At 43.3% G+C, this 21,553-nt stretch overlaps 2 protein-coding genes across 15 annotated transcripts in view; both read right to left on the reverse strand.

Annotated features, from left to right (window-relative positions):
* The window catches only part of LOC110536814 (transcription factor RFX3-like), a 44,044-nt gene extending 37,085 nt beyond the window's left edge, over positions 1–6,959 (reverse strand). For 3 of the 5 annotated variants that reach the window (XM_036937157.2, XM_036937154.2, XM_090191963.1), the window contains exon 1: positions 6,797–6,939. The gene's annotated coding sequence lies outside the window, so the exon portion shown is untranslated. Of the gene's footprint in view, positions 1–6,796 lie in introns of all 5 variants that reach the window. The other 2 variants (XM_036937156.2, XM_036937155.2) reach the window with 2 other exon arrangements.
* Positions 6,960–7,814: 855 nt separating this feature from the next.
* LOC110537153 (zinc finger protein GLIS3) overlaps positions 7,815–21,553 on the reverse strand; it is a 118,987-nt gene continuing 105,248 nt past the window's right edge. For 8 of the 10 annotated variants that reach the window (XR_016484927.1, XR_016484928.1, XR_016484931.1 and 5 more), the window contains 4 exons: positions 21,372–21,504; positions 11,855–12,021; positions 10,604–10,786; positions 7,815–10,498 (listed from right to left, as the gene is read on the reverse strand). Coding sequence is in view for 5 of the 10 variants with exons in the window: in XM_090191970.1 (XP_090048096.1) it covers positions 10,365–10,498; positions 10,604–10,786; positions 11,855–12,021; positions 21,372–21,504 (617 nt within the window). In the remaining 5 variants the exon portion in view is untranslated. Of the gene's footprint in view, positions 10,499–10,603; positions 10,787–11,854; positions 12,022–21,371; positions 21,505–21,553 lie in introns of those variants that run through there. The other 2 variants (XR_016484926.1, XM_090191971.1) reach the window with 2 other exon arrangements.

The raw sequence follows: 21,553 nt of genomic DNA on the forward strand, positions 1-21,553 counted from the left end.
CACATACCTCTTGTGTCTGAGCCGTTGAATTGCGATTCTACTTTGTCTCTATACTGACGCTTAGCTTGTTTGATTGCCTTGCGGAGGGAATAGCTACACTGTTTGTGTACGAATACGTAGCGAGGGCCAGCCGATAAGAACATACAGGTCGCAGTGGTGGGTGGAATATTAATCAGAGAGCCAACAAAGAGACCAAAAATAACCCTGAAGGAGCTGAAAAACGCCACAGCGGCGATGGGAGTATCTGTCCATAGGACCACTATAAACCATACACTCCACAGAGCTGGGCTTTACATAAGAGTGGCCAGAAAAAAGCCATTGCTTACAGAATGAAAATAAGCAAACACGTTTGGTGTTCGCCAAAATGCATGTGGGAGACTCCCCAAAACATAGGGAAGAAGGTACTCTGGTCAGATGAGACTAAAATTGAGCTTTTTGGCCATCAAGGAAAACGCTATGTCTGGCGCAAACCCAACACCTCTCATCACCCCGAGAACATGGTGGTGGCAGCATCATGCTGTGGGGATGTTTTTCCTCTGCAGGGACTGGGAAACAGGTCAGAATTGAAGGAATGATGGATGGCGCTAAATACAGGGAAATTCTTGAGGGAAACCTGTTTCAGTCTTCCAGAGATTTGAGACTGGGACTGAGGTTCACCTTCCAGCATGACAATGACCCTAAGCATACTGCTAAAGAAACACTCGACTGGTTGAAGGGGAAACATTTAAATGTCTTTGGATGGCCTAGTCAAAGCCCAGACCTCAATCCAATTGAGAATCTGTGGTATGACTTAAAGAGTGCTGTACACCAGTGGAATCCATCCAACTTGAAGGAGCTGGAGCAGTTTTTCCTTGAAGAATGGACAAAAATCCCCATGGCTAGATGTGCCAAGCTTTTGAGACATACCCCAAGAGACTTGCAGGTGTAATTGCTGCGAAAGGTGGCTCTACAAAGTATTGACTTTGGGGGGGGTGAATAGTTAAACATGCTCAAGTTCTATTTCTTTGTCTTATTTCTTGTTTGTTTCACACAAAAAAATATTTTGCTTCTTCAAAGTGGTAGGCAAGTTGTGTACATCAAATGATACAATCCCCCCTAATTCCATTTTAATTCCAGGTTGTAAGGCAACAAAACAGGAATGCATTCGCAAGTCAGTCACTGTACACACATACATATACACACATACATATACACACAGTTGAAGTCGGAAGTTTACATACACCATAGCCAAATACATTTATACTCAGTTTTTCACAATTCCTGACATTTAATCCTAGGTAAAAAAATCCCTGTCTTGGGTCAGTTAGGATCACCACTTTATTTTAAGAATGTGAAATGTCAGAATAATAGTAGAGAGAATGATTTATTTCAGCTTTTATTTCTTTGATCACATTCCCAGTGGGTCAGAAGTTTACATACACTCAATTAGTATTTGGGAGCATTTCCTTTAAATTGTTTAACTTGTGTCAAACGTTTCAGTAGCCTTCCACAAGCTTCCACAATAAATTGGGTGATTTTTGGCCCACCCTTTGTGATGGCCACTCCAATACCTTGACTTTGTTGTCCTTAAGCCATTTTTCTAAAACTCTGGAAGTATGCTTGGGGTCATTGTCCATTTGGAAGACCCATTTGCGACCAAGCTTTAACTGATGTCTTGATATGTTGCTTCAATATATCCACATAATTGTCCCTCCTCATGATGCCATCTATTTTGTGCAGTGCACCAGCCCCTCCTGCAGCAAAGCACCCCCACAACATGATGCCACCACCCCCGTGCTTCATGGTTGGGATGCCTCACCCTTTTTCCTCCAAACGATGGTCATTATGAGCAAACAATTATATTTATGTTTCATCAGACCAGAGAACATTTGGCTTTTTTATGGCAGTTTTGGAGCAGTGGCTTCTTCCTTGCTTGGCAGCCTTTTAGGTTATGTCGATATAGGACTTGTTTTACTGTGGATATAGATACTTTTGTACCTGTTTCCTCCAGCATCTTCACAAGGTCCTTTGCTGTTGTTCTGGGATTGATTTTCACTTTTGGCACCAATGTACGTTCATCTCTAGGAGACAGAACGCATCTCCTTCCTAAGCGGTATGACGGCTGTGTGGTCCCATGGTGTTTATACGTGCGTACTAATGTTTGTACAGATGAACGTGGTACCTTCAGGCATTTGGAAATTGCTCTCAAGGATGAACCAGACCTGTGGAGGTCTACAATATTTTTTCTGAGGTCTTGGCTGATTTCTTTTGAGTTTCCCATGATGTCAAGCAAAGAGGCGCTGAGTTTGAAGGTAGGCCTTGAAATACATCCACAGGTACACCTCCAATTGACTCAAATTAAGTCAATTAGCCTATCAGAAGCTTCTAAAGCCATGACATAATTTTCAAACAGGTGCAGTTAATACAGGTAATGAGTGGAGAACAGGAGGGCTTCTTAAAGAAAAACTAACAGGTCTGTGAGAGCCGGAATTCTTACTGGTTGGTAGGTGATCAAATACTTATGTCATGCAATAAAATGCAAATTAATTACTTAAAAATCATACAATGTGATTTTCTGGATTTTTGTTTTAGATTCCGTCTCTCACAGTTGAAGTGTACCTATGATAAAAATTACAGACCTCTACATGCTTTGTAAGTAGGAAAACCTGCAAAATCGGCAGTGTATCAAATACTTGTTCTCCCCACTGTATATATCACACACACACACACATATTATTATTCTGTTTTACAAATTTTAGAATTTTTCTTCTACTTTCACATTAGAGCATTTTGTGTCGATTGCTGACACACAAAAAAGACAATCAACTACATTTTAATCTCATTTTGTAATAACAAAATGTGGAAAAAGTCAAGGGCTGTGAATACTCTCTGAAGGCACTATAACAGTCATTTCTTGGCTTGTTTGTCTGGGGAAGGTAATGTGAGGGAGCTCTCAAACAATTAGGGTCAGGAGACCCACATCTCCACACACACCTGTTCCTCTCCCCTAGCAGGGCCAGAGGGCTGCGGCTGGCTGCAGCGAACTCCCAGTGGACCTGACTGTAAAGAAGGATAATGCAACGTAAAGAAACCTGGTGCTTTCCCTTCCTCGCAGAGGGGTCCAAATCCATCTATAATGATCATCCAAGAGGACATAAGAGCCTCAAAATCACTAGGAGGAACTGATAATCTATATAGATCCATGTGTCTCTACACTTTCATTGTCAATTTGCTGTGAACAATTATACAATAATGTAGCCTATAATTGATCAAGTAAAAAATGGTCTATCGGTAAGGAGTAGCATGAGTGGATATAAATTATTTTTTTATCTGGGCAGCAGGCCTATACACCGCTCTTGACTGAGCAAACACCAAACTAGCATTCAGTGCAAAGATGGCTAGGATATTTCCATGTTGCAGATTAATAAAAAGTGTGGTGCACCTTAATGCAAATTGCAGAGGTTTGAGAGAGTAAAAATGGTGTTCAAACCTTTTTTAATGATGCGTTGGTGGAGAGAACTGGGATATAGCCCTGATAATTACTACAACGCCACCCAGTCTATTCCAGATACAATAATAATTCCACTTTAAGAACCTGACTGTCTGCTGCCCCTTTCATTGTCCCGGCGACTCTATACTAGAAGTCAACAGATTAATCGGAATGGCCAATTCAAGTTTTCATAACAATCCGCGCCGATTTCCGATTATTCCATTTTTTTATTTGAATTTTTATACCTTATATTTAGCTAGGCAAGTCAGTTAAGAACACATTCTTCTTTTCAATGACTGCCTAGGAACTGTGGGTTAACTGCCTTGTTCAGGGGCAGAACGACAGATTTTCACCTTGTCAGCTCAGGGTTCCAATCTTGCAACCGCACAGTTAACTAGTCCAACGCTCTAACCATTGCACTCCACAAGTAGCCTGCCTGTTACGCGAATGCAGTATAAGCCAAGGTAAATTTCTAGCTAGCATTAAACTTATCTTATAAAAAACAATCAATCATAATCACTAGTTATAACTACTAATCCAGTTTAGCAGGCAATATTAACCAGGTGAAATTGTGTCATTTCTCTTGAGTTCATTGCACACAGAGTCAGGGTATATGCAACAGTTTGGGCTGCCTGGCTCATTGCGAACTAATTTGCCAGAATTTTACGTAATTATGACATACATTGAAGGTTGTGCAATGTAACAATAATATTTAGACTTAGGGATGCCACCCGTTCGATAAAATACCGAACGGTTCCGTATTTCACTGAGATAATAAACGATTTGTTTTCGAAATGATAGTTTCCGGATTCGATCATATTAATGACCAAAGGCTCGTATTTCTGTGTGTTATTATGTTATAATTAAGTCTGATTTGATAGAGCAGTCTGACTGAGCAGCAGCAGGCCCGTAATCAATCATTCAAACAGCACTTTCGTGCGTTTTGCCAGCAGCTCTTCGCAAGCACATCACTGTTTATGACTTCAAGCCTATCAGCCTAATGGCTGGTGTAACCAATGTGAAATGGCTAGCTAGTTAGCTGGGTGTGCGCTAATACTGTTTCAAACTTTACTCGCTTTTAGATTTGGAGTAGTTATTCCCCTTGCGCTGCAAGGGCCGCGGCTTTAGTGGAGCGATGGGTAACGATGCTTCGAGTGTGGCTGGTTCGAGCCCAGGTAGGGGCGAGGAGGGGGACGGAAGCTATACTGGCAATACTAAAGTGCCTATAAGAACATCCAATAGTCAAAGGTATATGAAATACAAATAAATACTAAATATAAATAAATACTATATTAACTACAACCTAAAACCTCTTACCTTGGAATATTGAAGTCTCATGTTAAAAGGAACCAACTTTCATGTGTTCTCATGTTCTAAGCAAGGAACTTAAACATTAGCTTTTTTACATGGCACATATTTTTATATGGCACATATTACTTTCTTCTCCAACACTTTGTTTTTGCATTATTTAAACCAAATTGAACATGTTTCATTATTTATTTGAGGCTAAATAGATTTTATTGATGTTTTATATTAAGTTAAAATAAGTGTTAATTCAGTATTGTTGTAATTGTCATTATTACAAATTAAAAAAATTGGCCGATTAATCAGTATCGACTTTTTTGGTCCTCCAATAATCGGTATCGGTGTTGAAAAATCATAATCGGTCGACCTCTACTCTATACCGCTCTCCGTTTTCAAGGAGGGTCTGAGAATGTAGGCCTAACGAAATGACATCTGAAAACCCCAGGTACAATCCCAGTTAGAATTGAATATTCAAAAGTTATGAACCTCGTATTCCGTGCCATGAATGTCTGTGAGAAAAAGAGACATGACTGTCATTTGCAATAAGTTTTAGGCCACATTTCCCCTGCTTGGTGGAATCCGTGGGTGTGTTCCTCTGTCCAACTGTTGCTGACATCTGCCAGATCTTACAACGCCTGGATAGGTATTTTACCTATCAGCCAACCATATCATATGTTATAGCAATCTGTCAGTCAATGACACAGTCGATGACATAACATTCAACCATTGGCTGATGCATGCAACATCTGAGCAGGGGAACACAGCCAGTGAGTCCAGAACGCAGCTGAAACAGGGTGGTTACACTGCTATTAACCCATCAGTTAGCTACCTACCCAACCCCACAAGTAACTAAAAAAAAATAACTTAAAAAAAACAACACCTGTCATCATCAGGTTCAGTTTGTTTTTGATCTGCCAAACAGCAGTTATTAGCCTAAGTTACTTATCAATACATTTTTTTTTTATAGATGACTGCATTTATTATTTGTGCTTTGTCTTAAAGACAGTATCAACTTCACTCTTCTACCCGCTCACAGCACAATTCCATCTCTCTCTGACACACACACTACAACTGTAGCTAAATGTCAATGTGATAGCTATCGTTTATTTTACTTTTTAAACAATTCTAACGTTAGCTAGATAGTGCTCTGTGCCATAGCATAGGCATTTCAAACTGGCTAGCTAGCCATAGCTAGATAGGTTATGACTTATGAAACTAGCTAGCTGGTTAACGGGTAATGGATTGTGACGACACATTCATCTAAAAACATCTGAAATCAATAACCATTGAAAGGTTTAGCTAAAGTAGTTAGCTAGCTAACTTGGCTAGCCGCTCTCGCTTAACACAGGGTTAGCTACCGAAGCCTTTGTGGCACCTGCTCCGCAACGCTAGCTACAAAGGAAGCTAGCTGGTTAACCAAGTGTATGCTAGCAAGCAAAGACAAAAGGGAAAAGCTACTGCTAACCTCAATTAGCAATAATTACTGAATGAACATGGTAGCTCGAATTGATTTAAAATGCCAAAGCAAGTAACTACCCATATTTCGTATAATATTACTGAAAATGTGCAGTATCTTGACAGCCATCATACCAGGAAGTTGGCGATGGTCATTGAAACACACAAATCAGACACCTGCTCTGACTGTATCTAGCTAGTTGCTAACTAGTGTTAGCCAAAACAAGCTAGCTAGCGTTAGCTGTCATTGCACGGCCGATGAGCCACAGCAAACTCGGATAGAATATCTAACGTTAGCAAGCTAGCAACATAAAACACTTATTTTGCGTATAAACGTTGTTTATTAGCTTGCAAGTTTAGCTACTTTCGCAAATAAGCACATTGCTTTCTAGCGTTACCTGGAAGGAAATAACATTAACGTTATCTCAGCTAGCTAACCATAATAAAGGAGAGCAGATATGAATTTGCTTATGACAAAAATAGCACGGTAGACATTTTATAAAGTATAATCATTTGGCGTGAATTAGAGAAAACACATGCTGGTATAAATAGTAAGTATATTCAAACCTGGGCTGAGGACTGGTTGATGAGGATGAGGATGGTGTGGTGGTAATGATGGAACGAGAGGTTGTTGTTGTTGGTGGGTTACAGTCGCCAGGACTACGGTGACTATGGCGCTGCCTCACAGGGCAACAGTTGCTATAAAACTCACCGGGCGCAACCTACCCTGAGTATTCTGTAGGAGGAGCTACAATGATGGCGTGTTGGATGGGTGTGCTGCTGAGAAAATAAAAATAAGATACAAGAAAACCAGCTTTAGTATTACAAGCGGTATTGCAATTAATTAAGGAGGATGTTATCATAAATATATGGAATCATCAATTTACTCATCAGCTCTGCTGTAGAGCGTGGGACGTCTGGAAACATTGAGGTGGATAGGGGTGTACTGTTCATGTGTAATTTAATCTAATGTATGAAAGTTGCGGATAAAAGTATTGTCATAGAATAGTTCATTATGTGCACATTACAACATGGAAAACAGTATTAATAATCGCATAAGTTCATTGAATCAAGTTGTTTTCCCAAAGCGGGACTACCGTGCACCACTGGGTGGTAAAGAGTGGTTGAGATAACAAAGAAAGGAGGCAACCCGCTCCCACTCTCATTGTCGCGCACACACACATCTGTGATTTTTAAGACAATCTAAGCTTGAAAGATACAGACAGATCATGTATAAAAAAGATTGTGTTTTAGTGATATACATCATCTCATTAAATGATTAGACTATTAGACAAATGTCTATGTCATTAAGGGACATTTGATCGTTTCTGTCTAAATAATGGTCCCTCAATGCCTTTCAATACATAATTGCTTTATTCCATCCAACCAATAAAGGGCCTTTTTTTGATTTTTTTTACTGGGGTTACTTCTGTAATATAAATTACTTTGTCATTAATTAACAATTTCTATTGTTTAGGACCAAATTAAATATGTCAGGGTTTCATCATCTACCAATGCAACTAAATGTAATAAATGACAAGGTTTATTTTTACCTTCTTACAAAAAACTAAAATATTCTCTAGGCTTAATCATACATTTTTTATTAAAAAAACAACCAATTCAAGTCAGATTCCTCAACATATTCGCACAAAAATATATTTGATTTATCGAAGGACATTCTGTTTCATGAAATGAATGCATATGCTACGAAGAACAACACCCATTTGAAAAAGAACAACACACATATGCCTTCAATGTGCTTCTTATGGTATTTACATTGTGTAATTCCATAAAAGGAGGGACAATATTTTGATATAACTGTACAAATGCATTCAATTAATGTAAACATTTTATTTTTATTTTTTTATTTTTATTTCACCTTTATTTAACCAGGTAGGCTAGTTGAGAACAAGTTCTCATTTGCAACTGCGACCTGGCCAAGATAAGGCATAGCAGTGTGAACAGACAACACAGAGTTACACATGGAGTAAACAATTAACAAGTCAATAACACAGTAGAAAAAAGGGGAGTCTATATATACATTGTGTGCAAAAGGCATGAGAAGGTAGGCAAATAATTACAATTATGCAGATTAACACTGGAGTGATAAATGATCAGATGGTTATGTAAAGGTAGAGATAGATATTGGTGTGCAAAAGAGCAGAAAAATAAATAAATAAAAACAGTATGGGGATGAGGTAGGTGAAAATGGGTGGGCTATTTACCAATAGACTATGTACAGCTGCAGCGATCGGTTAGCTGCTCAGATAGCAGATGTTTGAAGTTGGTGAGGGAGATAAAAGTCTCCAACTTCAGCGATTTTTGCAATTCGTTCCAATCACAGGCAGCAGAGAACTGGAACGAAAGGCGGCCAAATGAGGTGTTGGCTTTAGGGATGATCAGTGAGATACACCTGCTGGAGCGCGTGCTACGGATGGGTGTTGCCATCGTAACCAGTGAACTGAGATAAGGCGGAGCTTTACCTAGCATGGACTTGTAGATGACCTGGAGCCAGTGGGTCTGGCGACGAATATGTAGCGAGGGCCAGCCGACTAGAGCATACAAGTCGCAGTGGTGGGTGGTATAAGGTGCTTTAGTGACAAAACGGATGGCACTGTGATAAACTGCATCCAGTTTGCTGAGTAGAGTGTTGGAAGCAATTTTGTAGATGACATCGCCGAAGTCGAGGATCGGTAGGATAGTCAGTTTTACTAGGGTAAGTTTGGCGGCGTGAGTGAAGGAGGCTTTGTTGCGGAATAGAAAGCCGACTCTTGATTTGATTTTCGATTGGAGATGTTTGATATGGGTCTGGAAGGAGAGTTTAGAGTCTAGCCAGACACCTAGGTACTTATAGATGTCCACATATTCAAGGTCGGAACCATCCAGGGTGGTGATGCTGGTCAGGCGTGCGGGTGCAGGCAGCGAACGGTTGAAAAGCATGCATTTGGTTTTACTAGCGTTTAAGAGCAGTTGGAGGCCACGGAAGGAGTGCTGTATGGCATTGAAGCTCGTTTGGAGGTTAGATAGCACAGTGTCCAAGGACGGGCCGGAAGTATATAGAATGGTGTCGTCTGCGTAGAGGTGGATCAGGGAATCGCCCGCAGCATGAGAAACATCATTGATATATACAGAGAAAAGAGTCGGCCCGAGAATTGAACCCTGTGGCACCCCCATAGAGACTGCCAGAGGACCGGACAGCATGCCCTCCGATTTGACACACTGAACTCTGTCTGCAAAGTAATTGGTGAACCAGGCAAGGCAGTCATCCAAAAAACCGAGGCTACTGAGTCTGCCGATAATAATACGGTGATTGACAGAGTCGAAAGCCTTGGCAAGGTCTATGAAGACGGCTGCACAGTACTGTCTTTTATCGATGGCGGTTATGATATCGTTTAGTACCTTGAGCGTGGCTGAGGTACACCCGTAAACGGGCTCGGAAACCAGATTGCACAGCGGAGAAGGTACGGCGGGATTCAAGATGGTCAGTGATCTGTTTGTTGACTTGGCTTTCGAAGACCTTAGATAGGCAGGGCAGGATGGATATTGGTCTGTAACAGTTTGGGTCCAGGGTGTCGCCCCCTTTGAAGAGGGGGATGACTGCGGCAGCTTTCCAATCCTTGGGGATCTCAGACGATATGAAAGAGAGGTTGAACAGGCTGGTAATAGGGGTTGCGACAATGGCGGCGGATAGTTTCAGGAATAGAGGGTCCAGATTGTCAAGCCCAGCTGATTTGTACGGGTCCAGGTTTTGCAGCTCTTTCAGAACATAAACATAAAAACATCCTCTAAATCTCAATATACAATCTTTAGGAGGCACTTTCATTGTGGGCTTAGACTCTGAGATCTGATGATACTGACTTGAAGGAAGACAGCATCTAAGATGTCAGAATTATCATGACTTGCCATGATGAAAACAATGTTCATTGACTAATATCAGTTAATAAGTGATGTGGACATGTTCATTTTGCCAATTTAATTAAAGCTACTAAATGTCCCCTTTTGTCTACAGTTCTCACCCAAGATGGGCATCACACTCAGGTCAATGTCAAGGAACATGTTGCTGAAGAACAATATAGTTGTTGCACGAGTTGTATTACAGAGTATCTGTTTTAGAAAAGAGGTAGATTTGCTGACGTCACTCCTCAGTGTAGATACAGGAGAGCTGGCTAGGGCAACGGTCCACTGCACTGACATGTAAATAAGCATCCTCTGACATCACTGGCACTGGGTTAACAAGCAGATCCTGTGATGCACCCTGCAGGTCATATACTGTGGATGCAACAATAACACACAGAGTCATTATTATAAGATAGATGCAAATGAATGCATGTTGATCCGTAATGTACTGTATTGTCCTTTGTGTCTCTTTATTACCTGTGAGCCCAGACAGAGCTCTTTGGGAGATGTCTAGTCTGTTCTGAGTTGGGAATGTTTGAGAAAGGCTATCATCAAACTCTGGGATCTCCATCAGGTGACAGGAGTTTGTCTGCTTGGTGTATTTATGTGTACCATTATTGTATAATGGAGAGTACACCATCTGGATCTGACCACTAAAACCTGAGGAGGAAAAGAACAGGTACTTCTTGTTATTTTAATTTCTGAATAGATGAAGGGGGAGACTGTAGTATCTGTTTTCATTCTCTGATGTTTCCCTATTTTCATCTTCATTAATTTTTATTTCTTCAGAAGCAACTTGGCTTTATTTTAATTTAATTTATACATTTGATTTGAACAGGGACAATTTACAACAAAACATAAAAGTCTCAGAAGTGGGAGGTGATGTGTTGCACCAGAGCTAACAGCTCATTTACATAATCTACGTCCCCGGGCAGGTGAACAATAAACATGAAAACATTATATACAAACAGGCAACCCACTGGGCACAGATGTCAATTCAATGTCTTTTCCATGTTGGTTCAACAACACTTTATTTAAATTATGTGGAAACAATGCTGATTCAACAAGTGTGTGCCCAGTGGGAACATACATACATAGACATATTAAACCCAGAGTTCATATCTTTCTCTAAATACGGTATAGATAAAAGTAATAATAGTTAGTTGAAGTTCTATGAACCATTACAATCACCATGGCATCTTATTGAAGAACTATTATTCATCTGATATATAAAAACAACAGAAATGGTGCACAGCGTGCTTGTGTGAACACCTTGTCAACATTAAGTACTGCTGTCCAGTAGGGAAAAAGTGATATCCATTTTAAGCTATGATTGAGAGTGAAGCTGCTTCTTCTTTCCTACATAGAATAACATCAGCCACCAGCTGCACAACTGATAGAAATAAGCCAAGATCAACCTACAGAATGTCAAACCACCCACACAATTCTTTAATAGACTTTTTCATAATAAAACAAACAATAACTCTCATTGCGGAGTATACATTTCCCAGAGGAATTGTACCATTGTTTTCTTTCCCCAGGCACATTTCCACAGTCAATAAGCGAAGCCCCTTTGTAGGTGCAGGTGTAATTCTATGAAGATCTCTGTGATGCATTATCGAATGTCACTTTTGACATTCCAATGAAGGATATCACCAACTCAGCACATTTACACATAATAGATGCAGCGAACATATGAGGTGCCTGTAGTTAGTAGGTGTCATTTACCTGGGTGTTGGTCTGTGTTTACTACAGGAGTGTGACTGGGATGATTCAGGGGTGTGCTGGTCTTTAGGGATAAGACAGTAGGATGGTGAGTGTGAGGACTGGAGGGGCCAGGCAGTTGGTGTTGGTGGGACCCAGGGTTGAGTTGGTGGGTGGACCTATCAACAAACCTGAAATGTTTCAAATATAGTGAATATCAGGCTGTTAAAATGAGACATACAGTCAGCTACAAAAGTATTGGGACAGTCACACATTTGTTGTTGTTTTGGCTCTGTACTCCAGCACTTTGGATTGGAAACGATACAATGACTATGAGGTTAAAGTGCATACTGCCAGCTTTAATTTGAAGGTATTTTCATCCATATTGGGAGAACCGTTAAGAAATTAAAGCACTTTTGGTACATGGTCCCCCCCTTTTATTGGACCAAAAGTATTGGGACAAATTGTAACGGTTCTCTTGTTGTGGAGTAGAGGCGGACCAAAACGCAGCGTGGTGGTTGTTCATTGTAGTTTAATGAAGACACTATACATGAACAAACTAACGAAAACAAGAAACGTGAGAACTCAAAACAGCCCAATCTGGTGTAAACACAAAGACAGGAACAATCACCCACAAACAAACAGTGAAACCCAGGCTACCTAAGTATGATTCTCAATCAGAGACAACTAATGACACCTGCCTCTGATTGAGAACCATACTAGGCCGAAAACATAGAACTGACCCAAAACATAGAAAAACGAACATAGACTGCCCACCCAACTCACGCCCTGACCATACTAAATAAATACAAAAAACAAAGGAAATAGAGGTCAGAACGTGACAGTACCCCCCCCCAAAGGTGCGGACTCCGGCCGCAAAACCTTGACCTATAGGGGAGGGTCTGGGTGGGCGTCTGTCCGCGGTGGCGGCTCTGGCGCGGGACGCGGACCCCACTTCGCCATTGTCTTAGTCCGCCGTATTGTCCGCCTCCGTGGCTTACTCCCCATGCCCACCCCTCTCAATGACCCCACTGGACAGAGGGGCTGCTTGGGACAGAGGGGCAGCTCGGGACAGAGGTGAAGCAGCAGCTCGGGACAGAGGGGCAGCTGCTCGGGACAGAGGGGCAGCTGCTCGGGACAGAGGGGCAGCTGCTCGGGACAGAGGGGCAGCTGCTCGGGACAGAGGGACAGCTGCTCGGGACAGAGGGACAGCTGCTCGGGACAGAGGGACAGCTGCTCGGGACAGAGGGGCAGCTGCTCCGGGCGGAGGGGCTCTAGCGGCCCCTGGCTGACTGGCGGCACTGGCGGCCCCTGGCTGACTGGCGGCACTGGCGGCCCCTGGTTGACTGGCGGCACTGGCGGCCCCTGGCTGACGGGCGGCACTGGCGGCCCCTGGTTGACTGGCGGCACTGGCGGCCCCTGGCTGACGGGCGGCACTGGCGGCCCCTGGCTGACGGGCGGCACTGGCGGCCCCTGGCTGACGGGCGGCATTGGCGGCTCCTGGCAGACGGGCGGCACTGGCGGCGCTGGGCAGACGGGCGGCACTGGCGGCGCTGGGCAGACGGGCGGCACTGGCGGCGCTGGGCAGACGGGCGGCACTGGCGGCGCTGGGCAGACGGGCGGCGCTGGCGGCGCTGGGCAGACGGGCGGCGCTGGTGGCGTTGGGCAGACGGGCGGCGCTGGCGGCGCTGGGCAGACGGGCGGCGCTGGGCAGACGGGCGGCGCCGGGCAGACGGGAGGCTCCGGCAGAGGCGCCGGACAGGCGGGAGGCTCCGGCAGAGGCGCCGGACAGGCGGGAGGCTCCGGCAGAGGCGCCGGACAGGCGGGAGGCTCCGGCAGAGGCGCCGGACAGGCGGGAGGCTCCGGCAGAGGCGCCGGACAGGCGGGAGGCTCCGGCCGAGGCGCCGGACAGGCGGGAGGCTCCGGCAGAGGCGCCGGACAGGCGGGAGGCTCCGGCAGCGGCGCCGGACAGGCGGGAGGCTCCGGCAGAGGCGCCGGACAGGCGGGAGGCTCCGGCAGAGGCGCCGGACAGACGGGAGACTCCGGCAGCGCTGGAGAGGAGGAAGGCTCTGGTAGCGCCGGAGAGGCGGGAGACTCCGGCAGCGCTGGAGAGGAGGAAGGCTCTGGACGGATGGGCCGGAGAGACAGCCTGGTACGGGGAGCTGCCACCGGAGGGCTGGGGTGTGGAGGTGGTGACGGATAGACCGGGCCGTGCAGGCGCACTGGAGCTCTTGAGCACCGAGCCTGCCCAACCTTACCCGGTTGAATGGTCCCGGTCGCCCTGCCAGTGCGGCGAGGTGGAATAGCCCGCACTGGGCTATGCAGGCGAACCGGGGACACCGTGCGCAAGGCTGGTGCCATGTAAGCCGGCCCAAGGAGACGCACTGGAGACCAGATGCGTAGAGCCGGCTTCATGGCACTTGGCTCGATGCCCACTCTAGCCCGGCCGATACGCGGAGCTGGAATGTACCGCACCGGGCTGTGCACCCGCACTGGGGACACCGTGCGCTCCACAGCATAACACGGTGCCTGCCCGGTCTCTCTAGCCCCCCGGTAACCACAGGAAGTTGGCTCAGGTCTCCTACCTGGCGTAGCCATACTCCCTGTTAGCCCCCCCCCAAGAAATTTTTGGGGCTGACTCCCGGGCTTCCATCCACGACGCCGCGCTGCCTCCTCATACCAGCGCCTCTCCGCTTTCGCCGCCTCCCGTTCTTCCTTGGGGCGGCGATACTCTCCTGGCTGAGCCCAAGGTCCTTTACCGTCTAGTTCGTCCTCCCATGTCCAATCCTCCTCGCGCTGCTCCTGCTGCTGCTTTCTCCTTTGCCCATTACCACACCGCTTGGTCCTGTTGTGGTGGGTGATTCTGTAACGGTTCTCTTGTTGTGGAGTAGAGGCGGACCAAAACGCAGCGTGGTGGTTGTTCATTGTAGTTTAATGAAGACACTATACATGAACAAACTAACGAAAACAAGAAACGTGAGAACTCAAAACAGCCCAATCTGGTGTAAACACAAAGACAGGAACAATCACCCACAAACAAACAGTGAAACCCAGGCTACCTAAGTATGATTCTCAATCAGAGACAACTAATGACACCTGCCTCTGATTGAGAACCATACTAGGCCGAAAACATAGAACTGACCCAAAACATAGAAAAACGAACATAGACTGCCCACCCAACTCACGCCCTGACCATACTAAATAAATACAAAAAACAAAGGAAATAGAGGTCAGAACGTGACACAAATTCACTTATGTGTATTAAAGTAGTAACACGTTAAGCATTTGGTCCCATATTCATAGAACGCAATGCCAACATCAAGCTTGTGACTAAAATAATTGGTTGGATGCATTTGCTATTTGTTTTGATTGTGTTTCAGATTATTTTGTGCCCAATAGAAATAAATGGTAAATATTATATGGTGTCATTTTGGAGTCACTTTTGTTGTAAATAAGAATATAACATGTTTCTAAACACTTCTACATTAATGTGGATGTTTCCATGATTAGCCTACGGATAATCTTGAATGAATCGTGAATAATGATGAGTGAGAAAGTTAGACATACAAATATCATAATCCCGGTAATCATGGCAACATCCACATTAATGTAGAAGTGTTTAGAAACATATTATGTTCTTATTTAATAATAATCTGAAACACAACCAAAACAAATAGCAAATGCATCCAACCAATTATTTTAGTGTGTCACTGTCTCAATACTGTCCCAATACTTTTGGAGCTCACTATAATTTAATCTGCATACCGACTGCACAATATCATGATGCCGTGAACTCCACTCTGCCTCAAACTACTGACAGCTCTTTCAGTCAAAAGACACTGACAAGAAGACGTCTGTTTAAGAGGCAGCTACTTCGTAACTGAGGCATAGTAACATAGCACACTTAACCGACTTTAAATAACCAATTTGAACTAAGCACAGATAGAAGTTTCTTATTTAGCAGACGGAATGTGAGAGAAATCTTAATGACCTGTTTGTTTTTTTGTTGTTGCCCAGACTGGATTTTTTTTTCTTCCCAAACTAAGCATCAGAAAGTAAGAGATAAGAAAATGCTTCAGAAGGCAAAACAATGAGTTGGTTGAATGCTTTTATTGTGTAGCTGTAAACCTTTTTCATTTTTCTTACTGGCACAAGTGTAATTAAAATAATTGAGGTGTTTACAATGCAATTGATTAAGGGAATAACGATGAACAGGTTGAATGAGTGAATAACAAAATCACATAAAGGCAGTGAAGAAAATGTCAACAGGGATTTTACAATCGATTTAACATCTAGAAAGGTAATAACAGCAATTCTCTTCCCACAGCCTCTGAATGGTATTTTTCAGATTTTATGATTCACTTATTGAATTCCTGAGCCACTCAAGTTGGTGCCTATAGCTTCCACTAATGCAGGCCCTTGAGACCAATGACCAACGCTTTCAATGGCTGATTGTGTACCTAGAATCCTGTGGTGAATGCTGCGGCCTACCGCTGCTACCAGGACAATCAGTGTCAGTGAGAAGCCATGAGCATCTGGCTGCCCAAAACGACAGAAAACCCTCCTTCTCACCGTCTTTGAAGTGCATGGACAAAGTTATGTTTTTTTGTGAGCTGAACAGGCAACAGTGTTGCTGGCAATTCCCAACCTGTAAAACCTCTTCTCAACAACTCTCTTCACAGCTGAGATGCAGCGTGCCACAAAAAGCCTATTGGAGTCTTTCACAATGGGAGAAAAGTGTGCTTTATTTTAATCAGATTATTCTAACTATGAGCCTACTGCCATAAAGCCATGACAACCAATGTTTAAGTACTTATTTGTTGCAGATGAGAAAAAAATAGAGAAAAGGGGAGAGGCATTTGAATCAGTCATGGCTACAGGGACTGTGCCAACGGGAACTCAAAGTGAATAGAAAATAGCAAGTTGCTTGCCCAACAGATGCAACTGGGCCTGCAGGTTCTCTTCACAGAAAGTAGATGTGAACACGTTTAAAAAACCAAACCACATTAACGGGATGGATGAGAAATATAACCATCTATTCACCATTGTCTGACACATTGTCAGAGAGTCGAACATTATGCAATCAGTGATGCCATTAAAACACATACAGTGGGGCAAAAAAGTATTTAGTCAGCCACCAACTGTGCAAGTTCTCCCACTTAAAAAGATGAGAGGCCTGTAATTTTCATCATAGGTACACTTCAACTATGACAGACAAAATGAGAAAAAAAATCCAGAAAATCCCATTGTAGGATTTTTAATTAATGTTTTTGCAAATTATGGTGGAAAATAAGTATTTGGTCAATAACAAAAGTTTATCTCAATACTTTGTACCCTTTGTTGGCAATGACAGAGGTCAAATGTTTTCTGTAAGTCTTCACAAGGTTTTCACACACTGCTGGTATTTTGGCCCATTCCTCCATGCAGATCTCCTCTAGAGCAGTGATGTTTTGGGGCTGTTGCTGGGCAACACGGACTTTCAACTCCCTCCAAACATTTTCAATGGGGTTGAGATCTGGAGACTGGCTAGACCACTCCAGGACCTTGAAATGCTTCTTACGAAGCCACTCCTTCATTGCCCGGGCGGTGTGTTTGGGATCATTGTCATGCTGATCATTGTCAGACCCAGCCACGTTTCATCTTCAATGCCCTTGCTGATGGAAGGAGGTTTTCACTCAAAATCTCACGATACATGGCCCCATTCATTCTTTCCTTTACACGGATCAGTCATCCTGGTCCCTTTGCAGAAAAACAGCCCCAAAGCATGATGTTTCCATCCCTATGCTTCACAGTAGGTATGGTGTTCTTTGGATGCAACTCAGCATTCTTTGTCCTCCAAACACGACGAGTTGAGTTTTTACCAAAAAGTTCTATTTTGGTTTCATCTGACTATATGACATTCTCCCAATCTTCTTCTGGATCATCCAAATGCTCTCTAGCAAACTTCAGATGGGCCTGGACATGTACTGGCTTAAGCAGGGGGACACGTCTCGCACTGCAGGATTTGAGGCCCTGGCGGCGTAGTGTGTTACTGATGGTAGGCTTTGTTACTTTGGTCCCAGCTCTCTGCAGGTCATTCACTAGGTCCCCCCGTGTGGTTCTGGGATTTTTGCTCACTGTTCTTGTGATAATTTTGACCCCACGGGGTGAGATCTTGCGTGGAGCCCCAGATCGAGGGAGATTATCAGTGGTCTTGTATGTCTTTCATTTCCTAATAATTGCTCCCACAGTTGATTTCTTCAAACCAAGCTGCTTACCTATTGCAGATTCAGTCTTCCCAGCCTGGTGCAGGTCTACAATTTTGTTTCTGGTGTCCTTTGACAGCTCTTTGGTCTTGGCTATAGTGGAGTTTGGTGTGTGACTGTTTGAGGTTGTGGACAGGTGTCTTTTATACTGATAACAAGTTCAAACAGGTGCCATTATTACAGGTAATGGAGTGGAGGACAGAGGAGCCTCTTAAAGTGATTTCTGTGAGAGCCAGAAATCTTGCTTGTTTGTAGGTGACCAAATACTCATTTTCCATAATTTGCAAATAAATTCATTAAAAATCCTACAATGTGATTTTCTTAATAATTTTGTCTGTCATAGTTGAAGTGTACATATGATTAAAATTACAGGCCTCTCTCATCTTTTTAAGTGGGAGAACTTGCACAATTGGTGGCTGACTAAATACACCCCTACTGTATCTGCCTGTCAATGTCTTAGACACACTGAGACAGAAAAAAAGTATCTGCCAGGAGCCATCAATAGAGTATGTTGAAGGGAGTGTAGATTTCAACAGGACTAGGTAAGGTCTGTCACTATATAAAGATATAATTGTCCCCTGCAGAGTACCAAGAACGCTGTTAATCGGTAACCCAGAAGGGGAAAGAGCAATGATGTATATAAACCCTCGATTGCTGAAGCTATGTATTGGTCAGTGAGATGCTTTGAAGTCCCCTTAAGGAGCAGTAGAATGAATAGAATACTACAAAGACAAAATTATACACTACATGACCAAAAGTATGTGAACACCTGCTTGTCGAACATATCATTCCAAAATCATGGGCATTAATATGGAGTTAGCCCCCCCTTTGCTGCTATAACAGCCTCCACTCTTCTGGGAAGACTTTCCACTAGATGTTGGAACATTGCTGCGGGGACTTGCTTCCATTCAGCCACAAGAGCATTGGTGAGAACTGATGTTGGACGATTAGGTCTGAATTGCAGTCGGCATTCCAATTTATCCCAAGGGTGTTTGATGGGGTTGAGGTCAGGGCTCTGTGCAGGCCAGTCAAGTTTTTTGAACACCGACAAACCTTTCTGTATGGGTCTCACTTTGTGCACGGGGGCATTGTCATGCTAAAACAGGAATGGGCCTTCCCCCAACTGTTGGCACAAATTTGGAAGCACAGAATTTAGAATGTTGTATGTGGTAGCGTTAAGATTTCCCTTCACTGTAACTAAGGGGCCTAGCCCAAACCATGAAAAACACCCCCAGACCATTATTCCTCCTCCACCAAACTTTACAGTTTGCACTATGCATTGAGGTAGGTAGCATTCTCCTGGCATCCGCAAAACTCAGATTCGTCCGTCAGACTGCCAGATGGTGAAGCGTGATTCATCACTCCAGAGAACATGTTTCCACTGCTCCAGACTCCAATGGCGGCAAGCTAAACACCACTCTAGCTGACGCTTGGCATTGTGCATGGTAATCTTAGGCTTATGTGTGGCTGCTCGGCCATGGAAACCCATTTCATGAAGCTCCTGATGAACAGTTCTTTGCTGAAGTTGCTTTCAGAGGCAGTTTGGAACTCGGTAGTGAGTGTTGCAATCGAGGAGATATGATTTTTACGCGCTACACACTTCAGCACTAGGCAGTCCTGTTCTGTGAGCTTGTGTGGCCTACAACTTCGCGGCTGAACCGTTGTTGTTCCGAGGTTTTCACTTCACAATAACAGCACAGTTGTCCGGGGCAGCTCTAGCAAGACAGACATTTTGCAAACTGATTTGTTGGAAAGGTGGCATCCTATGACGGTGCCACGTTGAAAGTCACTGAGCTCTTCAGTAAGGCCATTCTACTGCCAATGTTTGTCTATGGAAATTGCATGACTTTGTGCTCAATTTTACACACCTGTCAGCAACGGGTGTGGCTGAAATAGCCGAATCCACAAATTGAAAAGGTTGTCCACATACTTTTGTATATATAGTACATATATTTAAGTATTTTGTTGTTGTAGTGAGGACAGTAACAGAACATTCCAAAAAATTATACTTTAAGTAAAAAAAATGTAATATGTTTTTTTATCTTTATGTTTATCTTACATAATATCATTTAAAAGTATGCATTAAGGTGTCTGTAATAGAATAAAGGTGGCAAAAACAAATGGTGACATTAAAAATGCATTTCTATAGCTTCCAAAATCTCTTTTTACACCGGCGGTGGTGCCAAGATAGAGCTGCGAGGGCTTCAAAACAGCGCCCCCTGTCAGTCATCTAGTGTATATATTAGATACTACTTGTTTGATATTACTGCACTGTTGGAGCCAGAAGCACAAGTATCTCGCTACACGCGCAATAACATCAACTAAACATGTGTATGTGACCAAAAACATTCGATTTGATAAATCATTGGGAGTGAGACTGAAAGACAGTTCTTAAGGCAATGACTTCAGAACGTTCATTAGCCAGCACTTGTCATAACTGTGAAACACATGAAATATAAGTTCTTCAAACTTTACACAAGACCTGGAAAAATGACTGAATTCTCAGTCTCAAGGAAGGAACATTGAATGCAATTATAGACATCCTTGTATGACTCCTTCTCCTATATGTTTATTACAGTGGAGGCTGTTTGGGGGGAGAAAGGCTCATAATAACGTCTGGAATGGAGTGAATGGAATGGTATCAAAAACATGGTTTTCATGTGTTTGATACCATTCCAGTCACTCCGTTCCATCCATTAAACTCCATTCCAGTTATTATTATGAGCCGTCCTCCCCTCAGCCGCATCCACTGGTTTATTATAAATTGATTATTGCATTTATGGTGAGAATACTTCATTACAGCGATATAAATATGTGACTAAATATAACTATGATGAATGGTATCCACTTTTCTAGTTCAAGACTTTCTCTTACACTTTTTTTACATTTAAAACAGAATTACAGTATATTAGGCACATATAGTTTTAAAATGGAAATGGTCTCACCATAAATGTCTTAGAAAATTATTTCCACATAACCACAACGGCAACACATACTTAGTGACAGAAGTCAGGGAAGTTTAGCATGGTCCAGGTTGTGACAGCTGCCTATGAATTGTAATAATCTAACCATAGGAAAAACACAATTTTACGAATAATAATTGTTTATCCTAAATGCAAAAGTTCCCTCCCCATATAAATGTAAAACCGGCAACAACAATAAACAAACTCTAGAATTGCCTCACAGCTGAAAAAACATATGTGGTGAACTCAAATAGATTAGTTAAATAAAGGTTAAATAAAAAAAAGAAAAGACTAGAAGACTAATAATAGTCTTTATGCTGTGTGGCTGTATACCTATAACTGTCCTGCTGGGGGCGCAGCAGAGCCAGGTGTGAGCTGTTTGAGGAGGGTTGGCCCTGTGGAACAGCTCGAGGGAAAGGGATGGATAGAGACACACAGTGGCTAGACTGCCCACTGGTCAGCAGATCTATCAAACACAGACAACAAAGGAGAGATATGGATACACCGAACAATGC

This window comes from Oncorhynchus mykiss, chromosome 12, assembly GCF_057628025.1.
Source record: "Oncorhynchus mykiss isolate SJ-2025 chromosome 12, ASM5762802v1, whole genome shotgun sequence".
Classification (NCBI taxonomy): Eukaryota; Metazoa; Chordata; class Actinopteri; order Salmoniformes; family Salmonidae; genus Oncorhynchus; species Oncorhynchus mykiss.